This window comes from Thamnophis sirtalis, unplaced genomic scaffold (genome assembly GCF_051295495.1).
Source record: "Thamnophis sirtalis isolate CommonGarterSnake01/CBP01778 unplaced genomic scaffold, rThaSir2_p1.2 scaffold_2, whole genome shotgun sequence".
Lineage (NCBI taxonomy): Eukaryota > Metazoa > Chordata > Lepidosauria > Squamata > Natricidae > Thamnophis > Thamnophis sirtalis.
In genome coordinates, this window is record NW_028261382.1 from 6,007,329 (window position 1) to 6,031,312 (window position 23,984).

General features: G+C 42.9%; 1 protein-coding gene across 1 annotated transcript; it reads right to left on the bottom strand.

The window, feature by feature from the left end:
* Positions 1-843: 843 nt before the first annotated feature.
* Positions 844-23,622, bottom strand: SORD (sorbitol dehydrogenase). The gene is made up of 9 exons (XM_087704113.1): positions 23,472-23,622; positions 19,002-19,035; positions 15,588-15,752; positions 14,177-14,336; positions 9,305-9,423; positions 7,898-7,963; positions 4,919-5,094; positions 3,841-3,962; positions 844-1,230 (listed from the first exon to the last, which is right to left on the bottom strand). Exons 1-9 carry the CDS (start codon positions 23,544-23,546, stop codon positions 1,065-1,067), a joined length of 1,083 nt encoding a protein of 360 aa, XP_087560239.1. The 5' UTR covers positions 23,547-23,622; the 3' UTR covers positions 844-1,064.
* Between the last annotated feature and the right edge of the window lie 362 nt (positions 23,623-23,984).

Here is a 23,984-nt window from a genome sequence, read left to right on the forward strand (position 1 = left end):
GAGAAAAGGGAGGGAGGAAGAGAGATGAGGGAGGGAGGAAAAAAGGAAGGAGAGACAAGGGAGGGCGGGTTGGAGGAGAGACAAGGGAGGAGAGAAAAGGAAGGAAGGAAGGAGAGATGCAGGAGGGAGGAAGACAAGGGAGGGATGGAGGAAGGAAAAAGAGAAGGGAGGGAAGGAGGGAGGAAGGAAGCAGAGACAAGGGAGGGAGGGAAGAGAGAAGGGAGGGAGGAAGAGACACGAGGGAGGGAGCAAGAAAGGAAGGAGAGACAAGGGAGGGTGGGTTGGAGGAGAGACAAGGGAGGAGAGAAAAGGAAGGAAGGAAGGAAGGAAGGAAGAAAGGAAGGAAGGAAGGAAGGAAGGAAGGAAGGAAGGAAGGAAGGAAGGAAGGAAAGGATTTCTTCAGATGGAATGGAGAATTGATAGCCCTACTTTCTGTGCCATTCATTCACACAGTAGACAATCTTACAAGATCATAATCCAAAATTCCCAGCAGATGTTAGTAGGTAGCCATGCCTTCGTGTAAATTGGTCTAGATAGAACGTCATACTAACTCCAGCAGGAGCTTCTGAACTGATGGGAAGAGTGTGTAGTAGCTTCAAAGTCTACAAGAAGCAGCTCGGAACAACCACGAAGGACAGTGGTTTCAAATTCTGAATGGCTCCTGATGCACCAAACACATCCATGTTTACCCAACGAGAAGGTCCAGTTGGAACCATCAGTCCTGAGGTCTCACCTAGGAAGTCCTGTCCTCCCCCTGATGCCTTTTTGAGACCCAGAGAGCTGCATTGGGCCGAAAATTAAACACAGAGATCCTAATTTTACAGTTCAGCGCTGGTTCACACATTTCACTTGTAAGGACAGAGGTCATTTATTCATTCCAACTCAAAGGTTAAGGTTCAAGTTTCCAAATCATTTGCATAACATTTATTTCCTTGACGAGGGCTCTACATTATCGGCGCTTTAAGGCTCTGAGTCACTATGTTTACATTTTCTACTCCTCGGACTGAATTCTCCCGAAGGGGAAAGTAGAACGGGATGCGATGACTGGGGTTATTTTATGTTTTTTAGGGATTCTGGTCGTTTGGGTCACACTTCAGCATAATTTTTATCCCGATCCCTTTCTTGGTTGCCTCGAACGCTTCCATGGCCCTTTCCAAAGGAAAACGGTGGGTCACCAGCGGTTGCACATTGATTTTTTTCGATGCGAGCATCGCGATCGCCATGGGCCACCTGCGAAGAAAGCAAAAGGCAAGAAAAAAGGGAATTGCACACATATCCAGATTTTGAACGGAAGGTTGTGGCAAGGATGATGATATTATTATTATTGTTGCTGCAGCTACTGCTACTACTAATCACTATTAGCCGATAACCCAGGTATTTATTTATAGGGGAGAAATGTCGAGACCGAACGTAATTTCTAATGTTGGATTTTCCGCCTTACCAGAGGGAGCCTCCTCATGGAGTACTATGAAGCTGTTATCATGGCATCCCCGCTGTGCTGTACAGTAGAAGCCATTTTACAGCAGTACGGTAGAAGCCATTTTAAGGCACAACAGACTGTATTTTAGTAGGACACACACCTCGAGGGGCATTAGGGGTGTCTTACCCACCCCCCCAGTATTTTTCTCCAGTGAGTAAGTTTGGAGTACTGTGTGTGTGTGTGTGTGTAGAGAGAGGGGGGGAGGGAGGGAGGGATGGATGGATAGATAGATAGATAGATAGATAGATAGATAGATAGATAGATAGATAGATAGATAGATAGATAGATAGATGATAGATAGAAGATAGATAGATAGATAGAAGATAGATAGATAGATAGATAGATAGATAGATAGATAGATAGATAGATAGATAGATAGATAGATAGATAGATAGATAGATGATAGATAGAAGATAGATAGATAGAAGATAGATAGATAGATAGATAGATAGATAGATAGATAGATAGATAGATAGATAGATAGATAGATAGATAGATAGATAGATAGATAGATAGATAGATAGATAGATAGATGATAGATTTAATATTTCTCTTGTAATTTTAGTAGTTCTAACTCCTGATTCTCTGAGTTAACCATCAAAAAAACAGATCCCAGGTTTATTTTTAGAAAGAGATTTCCAAGACCCATCAGTGAGCAGAGGTGGTCTCACCTTCTAAACACAAATATACAGGTACATTTAGTTCAAAGTTACAACAGCACAGGAAAAAAGTGAGGTATGATCGTTTTTCACACTTACGACCACTGCCATATCCCGACAATCACCTGAGCAAAATCCAGACCCTTGGCAACTGACTCACAATTATGACGGTTGCGGGGTATTGTAGTCATGTGATCAACTTTTTATAAACTTTTGACAAGCAAAGTTAAAGTCAAGCAAAGTTTCACTTAACAGCTGTGTTAAGCATCTTAAGCACTGCAGTGATTCACTTAACCCTGGCAACAAAATGGGGCAAAACTCACTGAACAACTCTCTCACTTAACAACAGAAATTTTGGTCTCGACTGCGGTTGTAAGTCGAGGATTACAAGCAATTGTATTCTGTTGAAACAAAAAGAATCAGGAAACCTCCGAGGGTTACCACTGAAAACTCAGTACGATGTATTTGAATGCATTTAAATTACTTCCGTGAAATGAATTAAATTGGTATTTAAATTATATTTAAGATTTTTTTTCTCTCTCCTTTTTAATTCTTTTTTTTGTTGTTGTGTGTACCCCTCCCTCCCTCCACCCCCCACCCCCCCTCCTCCTTCCCCCCCCCCCGACTTCCCAGAACCCGTACACGGTATGGATTTTTAACTAACACAGTCTAAAATCTATTGAGAAAAAAGAAATAAAGAAATTAATGACTAAAAAGTTGGCTTCTATGTATCCGAATGTACAGCCTAAATGTTGGAGGTGTGGTTCTCTCGATGCTACATATTATCATATATGGTGGACCTGCCAAAAGGTTAAGGCATTTTGGATAAAAATATGGTGGGTCATGCAAAATGTTTTTAAAAGAAGGATAAAGTTTAGTCCTCGGTTATTTTTACTAGGTATATGTACTGACTTTACAGTGGTAGAGACCAATTTGATTCTGCACCTGATAACTGCAGCAAGACTGTTGGTGGCGCAATATTGGAAGAAGGAAGACTTGCCTACAATCCAAGAATGGACATTGAAAGTAACAAACTTAGCTGAAATGGCTAAAATATCGGCATATCTCAAAGATCATTCAAATGAGAGATATAAACGAGACTGGAAAAAATGGATTGACTATATACAAAATAAATACGGGACTAAGAAATTCCAGTTAGCCTATGCTTAAGATCAGAAATGACTTAAACTGTTAAAAGTCAGTTCAGTAAGAAGAAGCTAAGGTCAATCTCTCCTTTTTAATTCTGTTCAAGGTATTAAGACGTTTGCACAATAGCGCTTAGATTAATCACCCAAACGTTGTGTACCTAAAATATATCTCTATTGTACAATATTTTCTATCCATTTCAAACTTCTCCACACCCTCTTGATAAAAACCATGCAGAATGGGTTACCATATTGCCTTAGCCGCACCATGTTTTGACCACAAAAATATCTGCTAGACAATGAAAACCTATTTTTCCTTCCGTACGAGGCGCAGGGAACAAACTTATCAGATTTCAAGAACTTTGCAAGATGTACGTTTTGTTCTCTTTTAAACTTTAAAAAAAAAAAAAGTTGACCAAAGTCTTAAGAACATTTCACAGTTCTCCATTCAGTGTCCAAGATCAATACAACATCATTCCTCACCCCACCCCAGTGTGGCCAAATATGAGGACAATACATCTCTATTTGCTCCTCCAGACCCATGACGAATACTTACGTGTTGCAGTATCGAAAGATCCCACGGATGTCCACCTCACGCACCGCAGCCGTCACGATGGGCACGGTGACCATTTCTGGGCCAAGACCCACCAAAACTAAAGTCCCACCAGGACGCGTTGCCTGAGAAGAAATAAGGAGTGCAGAGAAGAGCAACAAAGAGGATTAGGTCTAGAACGTATGAAGAGCAGTTGCTGGAACTGGGTAGGTCTACTTTGATGAAAAGAAGGACACCAGGGGAGGCATGATAGCAGTCTTCCAATAACTCAGGGGCTGCCCCAAAGAAGAGGTAGTCAAGCTATCCTCCAAAGCACCCGAGGGCAGGACAAGAAGCAATGGGTGGAAACGAATCAAGGAGAGAAGCAACTTAGAACTAAGGAGAAATTTTCTGACAGAACAATTAATCAGTGGAACAGCTTCCCTCCAGAAGTTGCGAATGCTCCAACACTGGAAGTCTTTAAGAAGATGTTGGATAACCAGACTGCTATCATGTCTCCACTATTCCTTCTTTTCATTAAACTAGACCTACCCATTCTCCTGTGTGCTGCTCGGGGAATCCAGTTAGATGACAGTTAGAACAATTAATCAGTGGAGCAACTTGCCTCTGGAAATTGTAGATGCTCCAACACTGGAGGTTTTTAAGAAGAGATTAGACAACCATTGTTTTGAAGTGGTGTAGGGTTTCCTGCCTAGGCAGGGGGTTGGACTAGAAGACCTCCAAGGTCCCTTCCAACTCTGTTATTCTATTCTAAGGAGATCCAAGTTCATTTCCAAATTCCCCAGAAGCCAACATTTCCTGTACCATAACAGAATAACAGAGCTGGAAGGGGCCTTGGAGATCTTCTAAACCAACCCCCTGCCGTGGTAGGAATCCCTATATCATCTCATATAAATGGCTGTCCAATTTCTTCTTAACAAATTCCAGTTTTGGGGCACCCGCAAGTTCTGGAGGCAAGAGGTTCCACTGGTTAATTGTTCTAAATATCAATTTGCTCTAGAATCTCCCTCTCTTCTCCTCAACGCCCACAATTGAGAGACGGAAGATTATTCCCGATGCCTTTAAGCTATTAAAGACTTACATAGATTCCAGTCTGGATGCAGGATTCGGCCCCCGTGCATTCCAAAGTGATGTCAGGCATACAACCTAACAAGCTTTCCACCTTACTGGCCAACACCTCAGGGCTCTGCCCCTTGACCGGGATGGTGAAATCAGCCCCAATTTCATTTGCTTTTTCAAGGCGGGGAGCAGACAAATCTATAGGCAAAGAAAGCAAAACTTCATAGCTATCATAAAAATAAAAATAAAAAACCAAAAGCGCCAATGGGTTCCAAGGGGTTAATTTAATTATTATCTGAGAGGAGTGGCGCAGTGGTGGGATTCATAATAATTTAACAACCGGTTCTCTGGCCTAATGACCATCTGGGTAGGCGTGGCTCAGTGGTCATGTGACTGGGTGGGCATGGCCAACTCAAGGTCACTCAGGTCGATGGGTGCTTTGCCTTAGCTGTTGCAATGTAATAAGGGTTAACCAGAGAGGCAGTTTCTGTAAGCAGGGCAATAAAGATGAGGCTAGAAACAACACCAGAATGTTTCTTTCCTGCCTTCCTTACAGGATTAGCCCTGTAAAGTGGGAAAAAACAAAAGGAGATTTCTTCCAACAATCGATTCTCCAAACTGCTTAGAAAGTTACCAACCGGTTCTCCCGAATAGGTGCGAACTGGCTGAATCCCACCACTGGAGTGGCGTCTCTTGGTATGACATCAAGCGAATCCCACGATCACTGAACCAGTTGTTAAACGGGTTGAATCCCACCACTGGGCAAAACTCATTTAACCAATGTCTCGCTTAACAACGATAAATCTGGGCCCTGTTGTGGCTGTAAGTTGAGGATTACTTCTAATGGACTATGCCATGCTGCATTTTGGGGAAGGGGGACACAAGGGTTTTACTACTCCCTCAACGGGATCCTATCATCTCCCACATCACTTAAGGGGCGTCTCATAAAGCCTTTAAGACAGGGGTCCTCAAACTAAGGCCCGGGGGCTGGAGACAGCCCGCCGAAGCCATTAATCCAGCCCGCATGAGACCACAAGATTGCCCTACCCATGTCGCCACATCTACCTGCCGGCCCCTATCAACCTTCCGGAGACCTCAGGAGGCCAAAAACGGACCCGTTTTTTGGACTCCAGAGAGAGAGGGAGAGAGATGGACGAAGGGAAGGAGGGGGAGTGAAAGAGAGACAAATAGAAGTCCCCTTCCAAAGCGGCCACATCCCTTCACTCATCTGCTTTCCACCCCCAGGAGCATAACAAATTAAAGTTTAATTTGTGTGCATTGTTTAATAGACTACTTATATTGGCCACGCGCACCCAGTCACATGACCACCTAGCCATGCCCGCCCAGTCATGTGACCACTTAGCCACGCCCACCCAGCAGCTCTGCCACCCACCCACATACCCCAAACAGTCTGAGGGACCATGAATTGGCCCCGTTTGAAACCTTTGAAGACCCCTGCCTTAAGGCAACAGAACCTGGGCTGTGTCAACATCCTAAGGACATAAGGAGAAGGGTTTTAATTGACCCTTGTATCACAGAGTTAATTTAGCGTGACTTTTGGCAGCCGTTTCTCTGTTAGCCTTTATGATTTGAAAGAACAGAATCTCTGATTATTTGTTCCTACCTTGGATATATTTGACCAAAGTCAGAGAGCAACTGCATTTCTTGCATTCCAATCTATTCTATTTACACTCATTTTCCTACGAATCTGATTTGAGTAGCAAGCCAAGCCATCGACAAATAGATTATTTTTTTTATCCCAGGACTACACAACATTTTCAAAGCAAATGTTGATTGGCCTGGGAAGGCCAGGCTCCAGAATTAAGCACAACTAAAACAAAGGTCACGTTAGGTGGGACTGCATCACGGCCTGGAACTGGCTGGCCATCTCAGCCCGCTAAGCCTCCAGGCGCCAGTACCTGGCCTTGCACTCCCGCAGGTCTTCCCTCTGCTTGGAAAGCCTATGCTCGTAGTCCTCAGTGAGGTGCTTCTGCTGAGCCTCCTTCACAGTCAGATCCAATTGGAACTGAATTCTTTCTCATGGTGGCTGCTTAGCTCCAGCAAATGCTTCCCGTTGGGGTCCTAAGGAGCCCAGGCGGGCAGGTGAGGAGTGGGCGGGAAGGGAGAGGTGAGTAGAGGCTGGCGAGGTGCCCCTTAACATGAGTGACATCAGGTTGGCCACACCTACCAAGTCACATGACCACCTAGTCACGCCCACCCAGCCTATCATTAGGCAGATCATATTAGCGGTCCGCAGGATTTAAAATTATGAATTCCGTGGTCTCTGAGGTCCGAAAGGTTGGTGAATCCTGTCCCAGAGAAGAATATTCAAAGTCTCCAAGTATATAATGGGATCTAACTGATCTCTGATGATTTCTAAACCCAGAGCTAGATCCCCTGGTTTATATTTGGATGAGAAGTCCATCAAGAAATCTCTGAGTGGCGGTTTTGATTGGGAAAACCATAAACATGTGGCAAAAGATGGCACAAAGACTCTACAGATTCATACTAGACTTAATATTGAACGGACATTCTTCATGATCGATGCAAAAGAGCTGAGGTGGCGCAATGGTTAGGGTGCAGTACTGCAGGCCACTTCAGCTGACTGTGATCTGCAGTTCAGCGGTTCAAATCTCACCGGCTCAAGGTTGACTCAGCCTTCCATCCTTCCGAGGTGGGTGAAATGAGGACCCAGACTGTGGGGGCGATACGCTGACTCAATTTGCTAAAAATCTGTAAACCGCTTAGAGAGGGCTGCAAGCCCTATGAAGCGGTATGTAAGTCTAATAAATAAATAAATAAAGACACCATTAAGATTTAGAAGGAAAAAAAATTGGTGCTCGCTAGATTTGCCTCTTGTCTTGAATAATGTTTCCTCCTTTGTCCCATTTAAAAGCTCTGTATTTACCCAAGCAACACGAGTCCTTTATCGCATGTAAACTTGGAAAGCTGAACTGCAAAACACACAGAAAAATAAATCAAGACTGGAAATTGATCTTACCGCTAATTACCACTTGTGCTGCTCCCATCGCCTTAGCAATAAGCAAAGTCACGAGCCCGATGGGTCCTAAGAAGACAGAGGGAACACCAAGAGGGAAGTCTGGTTATTTATTGCACAGTTTAATGACAAGAGCCGAGGTGGCGCAGTGGTTAGGGTGCGGTACTGCAGGCCACTTCAGCTGACTGTTATTTGCAGTTCGGCGGTTCAAATCTCACCGGCTCAAGGTTGACTCAGCCTTCCATCCTTCCAAGGTGGGTGAAATGAGGACCCAGACTGTGGGGGCGATATGCTGTAAACTGCTTAGAGAGGGCTGAAAGCCCTCTGAAGCGGTATATAAGTCTAACTGCTATTGCTATTGCTAATGGCCCACGGCCACTTCTAAGGAACATCTTCCTTTTTTAAACAATATAACAATTGTTCTGACCGAGGTTCCCCAAGAGCATGAAGGAAACTCCTGGTCCCGACAAAAAAAACCTTTTTTTATTAGTGAATTCTGCTCATTCCCATCCAGCAAAGTCTTTCAAGGGAGGATTTGCAGTCACAGACTTTATCTGGCTTGGAGAGCTGCCAGGCCGACATCTGCAAAACTTGGCAAGGAGTCTTGGAGAGTCACAAGCCAATGAAGCGAACTAATTGTCTCCTGCAAACTCCACTCCCCTTTCGCTCCTCTTTTATTCCCTCTGGGAGGGGCCATTCATTGTCCACCTGTGTTCTTACTCCCAAGTCGACCCCTGTACTTTAGCTGTTCCCTTCGACTGGCAACTCTGTGGACGCGCACACTGGGAACAGGCTCCAGCTGTTCTTCTGCCTCACTGATATTTGATTCCGAAGGCCAGAGCCGTCTGACAGTTATCAGCTGCCTTCAGAGTCAGACATCAGTGAGGCAGACGAACAGCTGGAGCCTGTTCCCAGTGTGCACATGCACAGAGTTACCAGACGAAGGGAGCAGCTATAGAACAGGGGTCAACTTGGGAGGAAGGCCACAGGTGGATAGCTGGCATACGGCTCTGGCCCCCTCTCTGCCTCTGACACAGAGCCCTCCTCAGAGCTTTCCCCAGACTCCAGGACTGGCCCATCTTCCTCCCCAACCTCCTCACTGTCCGAATCTGCTCCCAGCTGTGCTGGCTGCTAGTGGGCCACAACAACTACATTATAAAAAGAGCATTGGTGGGAAACAACGAAAGTGCCCCAGTACAGATGGTCTTGTGCTTTATTTTTAAAAAAGCAGTGACAGAATCCCAGGTGAATCTTTTGGAAAGAGAAAAGTGGATGTCACATTCAAAGTGGCCTCCAGTTGAGATGATGGAAGCTGGGGGGTTTTTTTTGCCTGGGAAGAGGCATCCGTTGGGACTAATATAACACATCCGTTCTGGAAAAAAATCAAAGAAATGCCAAAATCTTCCATACCAGCACCACAAATGAAGACTTTGCTACCCAATGTCACCTTGGCTCTTCTACAGGCGTGAATTGCAACTGAAAGGGGCTCAACAAGAGCACCTTCTTCAAAGGTGACATTGTCTGGAAGCCTGTAAGAAGACAAAACAAACCGAAGAACTTCCATTAGTGTGTGTAACCAAAGCAGAAGCCAAAGTTCCCCAAATCCTCAAAGCATCAATATTCAAAACCTAAGAACAATGGCTTAACATAAATTAAGCACAAACCCAAGATACTACGGTCACTGGTTGCCTAGCTAGTTAATTGTCATTCCTTGAAATTCTCATTCTAGACCCACCATCAAGTGACCATGGATATTTGGGGAGTGAATATCTCTGGATGCTGCAACCCAGCTGGAAAGAACAGGTAAGGAAAGGTTGATCCCGTCTTTTTAATCATTTATTTCAGGGGTCTCCAAACTTGGCCACTTTAAGACTTGTGGACTTCCATTCCCAGAATTCCCCAGCTGGCTAAGGAATTCTGGGAGCTGAAGTCCTCGGGTCTTAAAGTCGCCAAGCTTGGAGACCCCTGATCTGGATAATTCATTAAAACGATGCGTGATATTGACTCTAAAACGTATCCCTGTTGGATCCACCATGTTCACGTGGGTGAGAAATACATATTCTGTTTTAGAGGGAAGGAGGGCTCCTGATTTATTTTATTCTTTGTATCTTTTTATTCTAATTTGAATTGTTTTTAGCTCTTTTGAACTGTTTGTTATATTATTTAACTTTTTGTTATATCGTAGGCCACACAAAGTCGCTGTATTAAAATTCTGACACGGAAATTTAACTAATGTAACATAATAATGTGATATATGACATAATTATAATATATTATATATGATATATAATAATAATATAATAATATAATAGTAATGCAATGCAATGATATAATATAATGTAATGTAATATAATGTAGTGTAGTATAGTGTAATATATGACATGATGTGATATGATATGATATAATATAATATTAGTATAGAATAGAATAGAATAGAATAGAATAGAATAGTAATATAATATAATATAGTATAGTATAGAATAGAATAGAATAGAATAGAATAATAATAATATAATATAATTAATATAATATAATATAATATAATATAATATAATATAATATAATATAATATAATATAATATAATATAATATAATATAATATAATATAATTAATATAATATAATTAATATAATATAATTAATATAATAGTATAGTATAGCATAGTATAGTAATGTAATGTAATGTAATGTAATGTAATGTAATATAGAATAGAATAGAATAGAATTAATATAATTAATATAAGTATAGAATAGAATAGAATAAGATAATATAGTATAGTATAGTATAGTATAGTATAGAATAATGATATGACATGATATAATATGATATGATAAGATATAATCCAATCTAATCTAATCCAATCCAATCTAATAAATATAATATGTAAATAATAAATATAATATAATAAATATAATATAATATAATATAATATAATATAATATAATATAATATAATATAATATAATATAATATAATATAATATAATATAATATAATATAATATAATATAATATAATATAATATAATATAATATAATATAATATAATATAATATAATATAATATAATATAATATAATATAATATAATATAATATAATATAATAAATATAATATAATATAATATAATATAATATAATATAATATAATTAATAATATAATATATAATTAATAATATAATATAATATAATATAATAATGTGATAATATAATATAATATAATATAATATAATATAATAATATAATATAATATAATATAATATAATATAATATAATATAATATAATATAATATAATATAATATATTTTTCTAGGTAAGCATGTCAAAGGGCATTGAATGACAGTCCTTCATCCCATAAATGGTTAGTAACCTCTGCTAGAAAAGGATGAATTTCATCCTTCAATCCTTTAATCCTTCTGGAACTGACATATACAATGACTTCTTCAAAACTCTCCACCGCAAGAGATTTTCTGCAAACAAGACTGTTACTTCCTTTATTTCAAAGCGGCAGTTAATCTTGCTGGCATTATCGGGCTTTCAGATCAGCCAACTGCCTGCAGGCGTTGCTCTTCTATGCTCACCAGTTTCTGGTATTTTAAGAGGCGCCTTAATCTTTAGTGTAGGCTCCAGCGTCTGAAAACAGGAACACACCACCTTTTTGTCTAACCGACAACTCCCAGTCCGTTAACTACGGATGGAGAAAGTCCTCTTTTACCCGCTACAGGACTTTGGAGGCCAAAAAAATAAAATTCTAGACCTGGGATACGGAACCTGTGGCACACGGAGCCGTTTGTCGGGGCACGCGAGGCATTGCACATGCGGGCGCTGGCCAGCTCACTTCAGCCTTTTATTGAGGCCATTTTTTCGCCCTCCCCGGGCTCCCGAAGCTTTATAAGAGCCTGGGGAGGGCGAAAAAAAAAGCATGCCAAAAATGGAGGGGGGGGAGCGCTGATCATGTGCGCATGCGCGCTGGGGTTACGCATTACATTATGGGTGTGGCACGCCCCCACGCATGACCCCCTTGCGCTCCCCCCCCCACACTTTTGGCACGCGAGCCAAAAAAGTTTTCCCATCACTGTTGTAGACAATATGGGAAGGGGGTGTGGGGAAAACATTCCAGGAACTATTAAAATATACAAAGAATTAAAAAATGATTCCAAGTTCAAAAAAAAATTCCAAAAAACGATTACAACTTTCAAAGAATTATTAACAGCTGCAGAGGAAAAGGGTTAACGGGGATGCATAATGTTATATTCTCCTTTTTTGCCTCTCGCAGAATTATAACAATGCATTTTTGAGGAGGGTTGTTTTTTTTTTTTGAGGGGTGCTCTCTGAGCGTGCTCGTTTTCTTGCAGACGTTTCATTACCCAACTAGGCAACATCATCAGTCTGATGTTACCCAGTGAGGGTAATGAAAGGTCTGCAAGAAAACCAGCAAGCTCGGAGGGCACCAAGGAGCCCTCATTTCAACCCTATGCTGACTCTGCAAACCGCTTAGAGAGGGCTGAAAGCCCTATGAAGCGGTAGATAAGTCTAACTGCTATGGCTATTGCTATTGCTACTTCTCATAATCTTTCTGCCATATTTTGCAATAGCAATAGCAATAGCAGTCAGACTTATATAGCGCTTCATAGGGCTTTCAGCCCTCTCTAAGCGGTTTGCAGAGTCAGCATATTGCCCCTAACAACAATCCGGGTCCTCATTTTACTCACCTCGGAAGGATGGAAGGCTGAGTCAACCCTGAGCCAGTGAGATTTGAACAGCCGAACTGCAGAACTGCAGTCAGCTGAAGTAGCCTGCAGTGCTGCATTTAACCACTGCGCCACCTCGGCTCCCTCCTTTAATAGGAGTTGTTTTGTTTCTTCATTACTAATCTCTTTATTACATCTGAAACGTATCCATACAGATTGTCCTAAGCAGCAGAGCAGAAGGCTGAGTTAGCTCTATCGGTCAGAATTATTTCCGTGAACTCAAACGCTCCTTAATGGATGAATGCAGTTTTCTAATTGTTCGCATTAATCGATGTGCACTGCCCAGGGTCATTGTGGGGTATAGCAGCCATATAAATCATTACAATAAATAAATTTGGTAATCATTTTTAAGTTCTCCATCCCTTGCAGAACTGAACAAGTATTTTACTTCCATTGTTAAAGGTAAAGGTTTCCCGCTCGCACATACATGCTAGGCGTTCCCAACTCTAGGGGGCAGTCAGCGCTGTCCGAAGACGTCTCCGTGGTCATGTGGCCAGCATGACTAAATGCCGAAGGCGCACGGAACGCTGTTACCTTCCCACCAAAGGTGGTCCCTCTTTTTTTACTTGCATTTTTTACGTGCTTTTGAACTGCTAGGTTGGCAGAAGCTGGGACGAGTAATGGGAGCTCACTCGGTTACGTGGTGCTAGGGATTCGAACTGCCGAACTGCCAACCTTTCTGACCGACAAGCTCAGCGTTTAAGCCACTGAGCCACCTGTTAACTTCCCGTGTTAGTTAATCCCTAAATTTTACAGCCCGCTGGTTTTAAACACTTTAGAAATATGCATTAAAAAAACTACTATCGTGTGATTAAAAAAAAAAAATTCTTTCCAGATCACTGAAATGTTCTTGGGGGGGGGAGGGGAAACAATAGTGATTTGAGCAGAAAATTGGAACAGCGCTATGTCTATCCATTAGGGAAAGGAAGGGCTGTGATTTTTTTTAAAAACACTTGCTTTGCTTGTAAAGATCTGAAATTCAGTCTCTGACCATGAGCTAATTCTTTGGCTTTGAATGTTAAAGATTCCCAGTTTGTGTACGGTTGTTTTGTGATTTAGGGTGATTTAGGGTTTCAATTTCAATGAGGTGGTTGAGATTCTGCCTGCATGTAACCCAAGTTGCACGTTTCTGGAACTGCACACTGCTCAAAGTTGATTAAACCCAGGAAAAGCACGACATCATTGTTTTTCAGTTTGGTTAGCTCCGTGACATTGAATTGAATTTTATTATTTGTATGCCGCCCTTCTCCGGGAAGGATTCAGGGCGGCAAACAATTCAAAGGGGGGAAAGTGGGAACATAAAACGAAATACAGATAATTAAAATAAGCAAGAGTCACGCAACCATACAAGTCGAGAGGGGAGGGAACTCATCAACCCCAGGCCTGCCGGCAAAGCCAGGTTTTGACAGCTTTTCGGAAGGCCTGGAGAGAGGTGAGGGTCCGAATCCCTGCGGGGAGTTCATTCCAGAGGGCCGGAGCTGCCACAGAGAAGGTTCCTCCCCCCCCCCCCCCGCTCAAAAAAAAGTATTGCAACTGACTTGTAGCAAAAGTTGGCATCGTGCTTGTAATATCGGCACAGGTTCCCATCGTCTGGAGGGGTTGCACAGAAGAAGAGGGTCGGTGAGAGGTTGTACCGTCCAATCTTGCAGAATTCGTCGACTTCCCGCGGAACCCCAGGCTCAATAGCTACCCGATCACCTGCGAGACCCCCAAGGACGTAGGAAGGAGAGAAAGCAGGAAAGAAAAATGACCCGCTAAAGAGATGTATGTATCTAGAAGACCCATTCACACCGTTTAACTCTAAACAGAAACTCCGAAGTATTGAGTATTAATCCATACGTATAAAAATGTGTGTTTGTGGTGTGTGTTCCAGGATAACTCTGGAACGCTTCGAGCAATTTCAACCAAACTTGGTACACAGATGACTTACTCTGTGGAAAGAAATACTATGGGGATAAGACACCCCTAACACCTGGGGGGGGGAGGGTGTTCTGTTAAGATACAGTCTGTTGTGCCTTAAAATGGCTTCTACTGTACTGCCGTAAAATGGATTCTACTGTGCAGCGCAGTGGAGTTGCCATGGTAACGACTTCACAGTACTCCACAAGGGGGCTCCCTCTGGTAAGGGGGGAAATCCAACATTAGAAATTACGTTTGATGCGGACATTTTCCCCTTATGAATAAATACCCGGGAAAAACTGAGTTATTGGCTAGTATTAAATATTTATCACCCGAAAGCTGATGAAATCTACAAGCCCCAGAGCATTTCTTGTATTCATTAGAGCAGTCCAGTCATATTACCGACATTCAAGCTGAGGTAAGAATCAAATGACAGGAATTTGCCTACTCAGAAGGCGACGAGATATAATTTAGAAACTTCTGGATTTGCTAGGCCCCACGAAATCATGTCGTTCTAGCGTTAAGTTCCCCTTAGCTCCAACCCGATAAGGCAGATCTTTGAAAATCTGTACTCTGTGAAGATCTGGCACATTTTACACAAAGGACATTGAGAGACAGATAGAAGACAGAGGTGGATCTACTGCATTAATGACAGATTCTACAAATCTGTCTACAAATCATGGTTGCCCACCTTTTTTTTAAGTCAAAGGCCAAATAATACTTTGTGGTTTGGTCATTTGGAAGCTTAGGGACAGAAGGAGAGATTGTAGAGAAAGGGACAAAAAAGAGTCAGATACAGCCATCGCAGAAAATAAATAAATCTGCCCCAAATTTTAAAAAAAACATTGTTTTTCTCGATTCCACTATTTTTTCCCCAGCTGATTTCACTCCTAAAACCAACAATTCGATTGTTGTGTTTGTTCCAAATCAGTAGCCATTGAAATGGGAGCTGGGGTTGCCTACCTCCAGCTCTTTGTATATGCTGTTCAACCCTTACTCATCAGCTACTAAGAGGAAAGATGGAGGGGACTTGGGAAAGCTTCAGCTCACCTTTCTTTAACTTGGTTACTGACGACCCTACTTTAACAACGGTTCCTGATGCTTCGTGGCCCAGCACCATTGGAGACTTCACCACAAAATTTCCAATTCGCCCATGTTGCCAGTAATGGACATCAGACCCACAGATTCCCACGGAGTGCATTTTCAAAAGTACTTCTGTTCCAAAAAGAGATAAACCAGAGTGTGAAATCATATTTGATAACCCTTATTATGTACACTATAAAGAGGGGCCGGCTTTAGAAGCAACAGAAATGTGATTAATTAGCTCATCTAAATCCCTTTAAGTAGATATGGATCCATACATTGCTATGATTGGCATGCCCTATTTATGTAAATGAGATTAAAAACTGAAGCACTGAAACCCCAAAGAACAACACAGGTAGTCTTCAATTTATGTCCGCAATGAAGCCGGAGGTTGCAAAATGGGTCAAATTTATGACCGTTTAGAAGAAGTCACTCATTAAGAAACCAATGGTTTGCTATGAAGAGTTGGGACCATCCAAATAACAGAATAAAATACTTGGAATGGACCTTGGAGGTCTTCTAGTCCAACCCCCTGCTCAGGCAGGAAACCCTACACCACTTCAGACAAATGGTCATCCAACATCTTCTTAAGAACTTCCAGTGTTGGTGCATTCACAACTTCTAGAGGCAAGTTGTTCCATTGATTAATTTTTCTCACTGTCAGGAAATTTCTCCTTAGTTCTAAGTTGCTTATCTCCTTGGTTAGTTTCCATTTATTAATTCTTGTGCTTTTGAGAGAATATCTCTCAATTGTGGGCGTTGAGGAGAAGAGAGGGAGATTCTAGAGCAAATTGATATTTAGAACAATTAACCAGTGGAACGTCTTGTCTCCAGAACTTGCGGGTGCCCCAAAACTGGAGGTTTTTAAGAAGAAATTGGACAGCCATTTATATGAGATGATATAGGGATTCCTACCAGGGCAGGGGGTTGGTTTAGAAGATCTTCAAGGCCCCTTCCAGCTCTGTTATTCTGTTATGGTACAGGGAATGTTGGCTTCTGGAGAATTTGGAAATGAACTTGGATCTCCTTAGAATAGAATAACAGAGTTGGAAGGGACCTTGGAGGTCTTCTAGTCCAACCCCCTGCCTAGGCAGGAAACCCTACACCACTTCAGACAAATGGTTGTCCAATCTCGTCTTAAAAACTTCCAATGTTGGAGCATCTACTGCTATTTACAACTTCTGGAGACAAGTTGCTCCACTGATTAATTGTTCTAACTGTCAGGAAACTCCTCCTTAGTTCTAAGTTGCTTCTCTCCTTGATTCGTTTCCACCCATTGCTTCTTGTCCTGCCCTCAGGTGCTTTGGAGATTAGCTTGACTCCCTCTTCTTTGGGGCAGCCCCTGAGATATCGGAAGACTGCTATCATCTCTCCCCGAGTCCTTCTTTTCATTCAATCTCAAGAGCCTTATGGAAAAATTGAGTCTGGATCAGACCCAGTTCCAAGATAATAGCAAAAGGGTGACATATTTGCAAAGCTATCTGAATATATCTTAATAAATTAAGAAACTGTTGACTGTTCTCGTCCCCAGTCTTGACAGAACATTTCAGAGATAGAATTATCAGACCCAATCAAATACATGGCCTAGATATTTTTCTCCAGCCAGGTTATCTATGAAGTCATGCCCTAAAATCCACCTGTGCCCTATTTCTTCCAGACCTGCTGACTCAAACCCTGGGGCCGTTCCAATTTACCAGACACTGATTCATGGTGGGCCTAGAGACACAATCAAGGAGATCAGAAAGCCCGTGGTGTACAAGAGTCACACCAGAAAGGCGGTTTTGCAATCGCTGTGCCAGGACTGATAACTTCGGGCCATACTTTGTCGGGCAACACCGATGTAAGCTCCTTCAGACAAGTGGCTTCCTGGCTGAACTTTTCATCCGGTTCTTTGGCGTCCAGAGCTGGGGCACTTTTATCACAATGATTAAAAAAACAAATATGTAGAGTTGAAGACCTAAGATGACCCTGATGGACATAGGAAGGTGCTATTGCCCAGGGCCTAGGCAAAAGGAACTGGGGCGGAGGGGTGGGGTGTTAAGTCCAGAACATCCAGGTAACATCTGGAAACAGTTCAGACAAACACATCCCTAACTGGCTTAGACTACAAAGGGGGACGAGTTTCAAGATTTTGTTGTTAAAGAAAGACTATCTCCTCCTCCTCCTCATTCTTCTTTTATTCTTCTTCTTTCCTCTTCCATATTCTTTTCTTCTTCTTCTTCTCCTCATTCTTTTCTTCTTCTCCTCCTCCTCTTCTTCTCCTCCTCCTCTCTCCTCCTCACTTTTCTTTTTCTTCTCCTCCTCCTTGTTCCTTTCTTCTTCTTCTTCTTCTTCTTCTTCTTCTTCTTCTTCTTCTTCTTCTTCTCCTCCTCCTCCTCCTCCTCCTCCTCCTCCTCCTCCTCCTCCTCCTCCTCCTCCTCCTCCTCATTTACCACTTTGGGTGTCCAGAGAAATACATATTCTGTTTTTGGTACTTCTGGTGGCCTGAACCATTGTTATTGAAGGCTGCCTTTCACATTGTCCCTTCATCTTCTTCCGAGTCTGTCTCATGTTCTTTGGCCTTCTCTTTTTCTATATGCTTTGTATGCAGTGGTGGGATTCAGCCAGTTTGCACCTATTCAGGAGAACCGGTTGGTAACTTTCTAAGCAGTTCGGAGAACCGGTTGTTGGAAGAAATCTCCTTTTGTTTTTTCCCCACTTTACAGGGCTAATCCTGTAAGGAAGGCAGGAAGGAAACGTTCTAGTGTTGTTTCTAGCTTAATCTTTACTGTCCTGCTTACAGAAACTGCCTCTCCGGTTCACCCTTATTCCGTTGTAACAACTAAGGTAAAGCGCCCATCGACATGAGTGACATTGAGTTGGCCACACCCATCCAGTCACAAGACCACCAAGCCACGCCTACCCAGCTGGTCTTTAGGGCAGAGGACTGGTTGTTAAATTATTTGAATCCCACCATTGTTTGTATGGATGTCAACTTGTTTTATAAAAGGCATCTTTGGTTTGCGTTAAAACAACTTCAACACACGCAATGTTCTGATTGCACCACAAACGCAGTAGTCATCCTTACCTTTCACAGAGGCACTGAGTTTTATAAATAGGAGCATGATAGTGTAGAATAATCATATCCAAGGACCAGGGGTGGGTTTCAAAAAAAATTTGGAACCTCTTCTGTAGGTGTGGCCTGCTTTCCGGGTCCACTGGTGGAACCTCTTCTAACCGGTTTGGTAGATTTGACGAACCGGTTCTAGCGAATAGGTGCGAACTAGTAGGAACCCACCTTTGAACACGACCTTCACCATCCAAAGCTATTCATCAACATGCCCATTGCCAGCTGAGAATGAAGTGCTAATTATTCCAAAAAGTGAATAATCCTCAACTTACCATTAGGACCAGGTTCAGGAACTGGTCGGTTTTCCTGAAAGAAAGAAAAAAGAAAGAAATTTAGGGAAGATTCCATTTTACAATAAACATTAAGGCTGCTCATACCAAAATTATATCAGCTAATCTGCCCTGGGAATTCCTTGCCATTCAAGGATCAACGGTTGTGAAGAATTTGCTTCTCGTTCTACAATTAAACAAACTTTTTTTCCAGGAGGAATTAGTTAAAAAGTATAAACCGTACACAGTAATTTGTACACTCATGTTAACATTTTGATTGAATGATTTGATAGGACACATGTAGATGGGGAAGAAATGCAGGTAGTGATAGATTTTATTTTCCTGGGCTCCAAGATCACCGCAGATGGGGATTGCGGCCACGAAATTAAAAGACCCTTGCTCCTCTGGAGGAAAGCTACGGCAAATCTAGACAGCATCCTAAAAAGCAGAGACATCACCCTGCCAACAAAAGTGCGTCTAGTCAAGGCTATGGCTTTCCCAGTTGCAATGGATGGCTTTGGAAGTTGGACCATAAGGAAGGCTGAGCACCAAAGAATGGAGGCCTTTGAACTCTGGTGCTGGAGAAGACTCCTGCATTGAGTCCCTTGGACTGCAAGGCCATCCAACCGATCAGTCCTAGAGGAGATCAACCTTGAATGCTCTTTAGAAGGCCAGATCCTGAACAGGAAACTCAAATCCTTTGGCCACCTAATGAGAAGGACTTACTGGAGAAGAGCCTAATGCTGGGAAGAATTGAGGGCAAAAGAAGAAGGGGACGGCGGAGAATGAGGTGGATGGATGGAGTCACTGAAGCAGTCGACATGAGCTTAAATGGAATCCAGAGGTTAGTAGAAGACAGAAAGGCCTGGAGGAACGTTGTCCATGGGGTTGCAATGGACACGCCTTAGCAAATAACAACATAAGGGGAAGTTCTGTTTGGACATAAAAGGGCTTCCGTTACCACTTATTCCTCTTTCATATTAAAACATTAAAAAGCATCAGTAAGAATTGCTGGTGTGTAGAAAGGTTGGATTACAAAGGTAATTCCATAAAGGATTTAAGAGTGTGCAATTATAAACAGAGCACCAGACTAGCGTCATGGTTAAGAGAGATTGTAAATTCCTGTCCTGCCTTTTTTAAAGAAAGTGATGCACCATCAAAAGTGGTTTGAAGAACGGTTGAAATCTTTTCCCATTTCCGTTCGGACTTTTCTGATCCTCTCCCCTCACCGTTGTAAATTATTTAGAATTTTTCCCAAGGATTCAAAGCTGCAAACTCAAAAAGAAGGAAAGGAAAGGGGGGAAAAACAATGCAAATTGTGCACCTCCACCCTTGATGGAGAATTGGCCAGTCATTTTTTCTGAACCCTAGGAAAAAGGCAATGGTAAACTATTTCTGAAAAGCCTTGCCAAGAAAACTGCAGGGACTTATCCAGGAAGTGTTGAGAATTAGACACGACTGAATGTGGGGAGGGGGATAAACGTAAATGAGACTGAATAATAAGAGTAACAGAGCTGGAAGGGATCTTGGAGGTCTTTAATCCAACTTACTGCTTAGGTAGAAAACCCTACACCACTTCAGACAAATGGATATCCAATCTCTCCTTGAAAACTTCCAGTGTTGGAGCATTCACAACTTCTGGAGGCAACTTCTGTTCCACTGATTAATTATTTTAACTGTCAGGAAATTTCTCCTTAGTTCTAGGTGGCTTCTCTCCTTGATAAGTTTCCACCAAGTTGCTTCTTGTCCTGCCCTCAGGTGCTTTGGAGAATAGCTTGACTCCCTCTTCTTTGTGGCAACCCCATAAATATTGGAAGACTGCTATCGTGTCACCCCTTGTCCTTCTTTTCACTTCTTTTTATAAGACAAAAAAAAATTGCTGTCTTATTTCATGTCCTGCTCTTCCCTTGCTTGCCAACAACTTAAAATTTCAATTTGTATTCGCCATCAAGGGTGGAGGTGCACAATTTGCATTGTTTTTTTTTTCCTTTCCTTTCCTTCTTTTTTGTTTGCAGCTTTGAATCCTTGGGAAAAATTCTAAATAATTTACAATTATTTGGGGAGAAGATCAGAAAAGTCCGAACGAAAATGGGAAAAGATTTCAACCGTTCTTCAAATCACTTTTGATGGTGCATCACTTTCTTTTTTTAAAAAAAAATGTTCAGCAGGAACAGCGCCATATAATATCTTTGCCTAATTCAACAATGACTGAAATCGGATTTCCCCACTATTTCTATAGACACGCACCGCTTAGAAACAAATTACATTTTAAATCCTCAAGAGGAAAATAAAACCTGATAGGAGCATTATTTAAAGATAACAACTTTGTACTCACTGGGGAAAGGGGAGATAATACATCTTAAACGGTTCTGCGGCCATAAAATACTTAAGTCTCTTTAATGATTAGCTTGTGAGCCTTGATTCTGGAATCTGATAAATGTTACAAAAAGGGAAGACCTCAATAACCAAACCATGTAATAGTGGCAAATTGCCCCCCCCCCACACTTTTTTTGCTTCCTCTTAAAAATGGTAATTTTGTTGGGGGGGGTGTTTTCAAAGAGTTTTGACATCTCATTCTTTTATTGATAAGCCCCCCCCTTTCCAACACAAAACAAGCAATGTTTCACAACTGCTGACAAACTACTTGGCTTTTTCATTAAAGATCTGGATGCAAAATCTGGATGCAAAATTTTACCCACCTCGGAAGGATGGGTAATATAATATGTGTTAAATTTTAAAGCATGATTGCACTTGTATACTGTGGTTTTTATTAATGTTAGTGTCAAAACAGAACAAACTGAATATATCGGAAAGTAAGAGATACCGAAGGGAGGAGCTGAATGAAAGAAGAAGGAGAGTAGAGAGAGTGAGAGAGAGGAGGAGGAGAAGGAAGGGAGGGAATGGATTAAGAGAGGGAGTGATAGGGTTAGGGTTAGATAGAGGGGGAGGGGAAGTAGGTGTAGAGGGGTATGAGAGAAGGAAGAATGAAAGTTGGAGGGGGATGAAAGAGGGTGTATGGTGGGCTAAGGCGGTATATTGGGTTTGTATTGTAGGGGGCATTCTCTATAAAAGCGAGGGCTGTGTTTATTACTCAATGTTATATGCCTCGGTTGCACAGTAAACATGTGATTGTATAGAATGAAATGGAAATAAAAAAGATTTGTACTGAGAAGATCTGGATGCAAAATCTCAACTTTGATTCCTCCCTAGTTTTAAAAACAGGAATTTACAAACGCAATTTCTTTTTATGATGTTTTGGCAAACATTTGCTTTTGGTAAACCAGACGCACACCACACAGGATGCATTCTTTTAATGAAGCCAAAGGGTCAGCTGTCTACTTCTCATACGATGTCAAATGGCAACCTTGGGGGGGGGGGTGTGATGGCTTTGTAGGGGAAACCTCTAAGGAGAAACTAACTTTAAGCCAGCCGTGGCTTAGCAGTATGTAGGAAACAGATCACCGCCATAAAATCGTTAATAATGGGCCTTTTCCTCCCCTACCGATTCATCTGGTTTAGAAACCAGGAACATCTAATCTGCTGAAGGACAGAGGGGTTCAGTAAGAGACTTTTTACACAGGGGGTGGACAGGTGAAGGGAAAAACCTGTGGGGGGGGGGGATATTGTTGGTGATTTATTTTAAAGCTGCCTTTTAATGAAAGGAAAAAGAAAAGGAGAGGAAAAGAAAGGAAAGGGGGAAAGGGGAAGGGAAGGGAAAAGAAGGGAAAGGGAAAGGGAAGGGAAAAGAAGGGAAAGGAGAGGAGGGGAAGGAAAGGGGTAAAGGGAAGAGAAAAGAAGGGGAAGGAAATGAGAAAAGGGGAAGCAAAGGAAAAAGAAAGGAAAGGAAAAGGGGAAAGGGAAGGGAAAAGAAGGGAAAGGAAAGGAGAGGAGAGGGAAGGAAAGGGGGAAAGGGGAGTGAAGGGAAGAGAGAGAAAGAAAAAAGAAGGAGGAAAGGAAGAGAGAAAGAAGAAGGAAGGAAGAAAGAAAGAAAGAAAGAAAGAAAGAAAGAAAGAAAGAAAGAAAGAAAGAAAGAAAGACAGACAGTCGGTCAATTTCAACAACAATCGCTTTTTCCCTTTTGCTGGCTCTCTCGCATGAAACGAGGGTCTCCTAACCCCAAATCCCCCAGATACCCCTTGGCTAAAAGCCCGGAGCCCTGGCTGATCCAGAGAGGACTTCACCAGAGACCCCCAAGAGAAGACCACCACCACCACCCCCAGCTTCCCGGCGCCCAGATCCCTGGGAATTGGGTCTGGGGTCTGCCCGTAGCCCACGAAGCGACAGCCTCTCCTTCGGGCCAATGGGGGCTGCCCGAAGCCCACCCACCCTCCACCTCCGAGCGCCAGGCCGGTTTCCCCTTTGCAATGTCATTCCCAGGGAGGGGAGGGCTCCTCTCCGGAACGGCAGCTTCTGCAAGCAGGCGCCCGCCCGCCCTTCCCTCCCGCGGGGCCCGGGGAGACGGAGCCGCCCTACCAGGCACAGCTCGCCGGCCGCCCGCACCACCACGGCCAAGTTGGCCGCCTCCACGGCCTCGCCCCGCGCCGCCATCGCCCCGGCTGCTTCTCTGCCTCGGCCGGGAACTTTATCTCGCCGGCCGGGGCTGCGTTCAGCGCGGGGAGGAGGAGGAGGAGGAGGAGGGGGGGGCTCGGACTCTGCCCTGGCAGGGTCCCAAGGGGGGGAGCGTTAAGCCCTCCCGGAGAGAGCAAAGACCGTCCTCCCAACTCTGGGGGGGAGAGGGGGGTGTCAACGAAAGCCGGGAGGGGGTAGGAGGAAGAGGAGGGGAAGAAGACGATGAAGAAGAGGGGGAGGAGGGGGAAGAAGGCAATGAAGGGGGGAGTGGAAAGAAGACGATCAAGAACAGGGGGAGGGGGGGAGATGTAGAAGAGGAGGAGGAGGAGACGAAGAGTAGGGGGTGGGAAGACGAGAAGAAGAGGACAATGAGGGGGAGGGGGAAGAGGAGGAGGAGAAGACAATGAAGGGGGAGGG

What these genes read in the sequence shown, in the direction of transcription:
- SORD (XM_087704113.1), bottom strand. Translation starts at nt 23,546, where the DNA reads ATGGCGGCGCGGGGCGAGGCCGTGGAGGCGGCCAACTTGGCCGTGGTG. An exon ending in CGGCCGGCGAGCTGTGCCTG is followed by an intron (nt 19,036 to 23,471) that starts GTAGGGCGGCTC and finishes TCTTTCTTTCAG; the next exon opens with GAAAACCGACCAGTTCCTGA. An exon ending in GATGCCAACTTTTGCTACAA is followed by an intron (nt 9,424 to 14,176) that starts GTCAGTTGCAAT and finishes GTCTTCTTACAG; the next exon opens with GCTTCCAGACAATGTCACCT.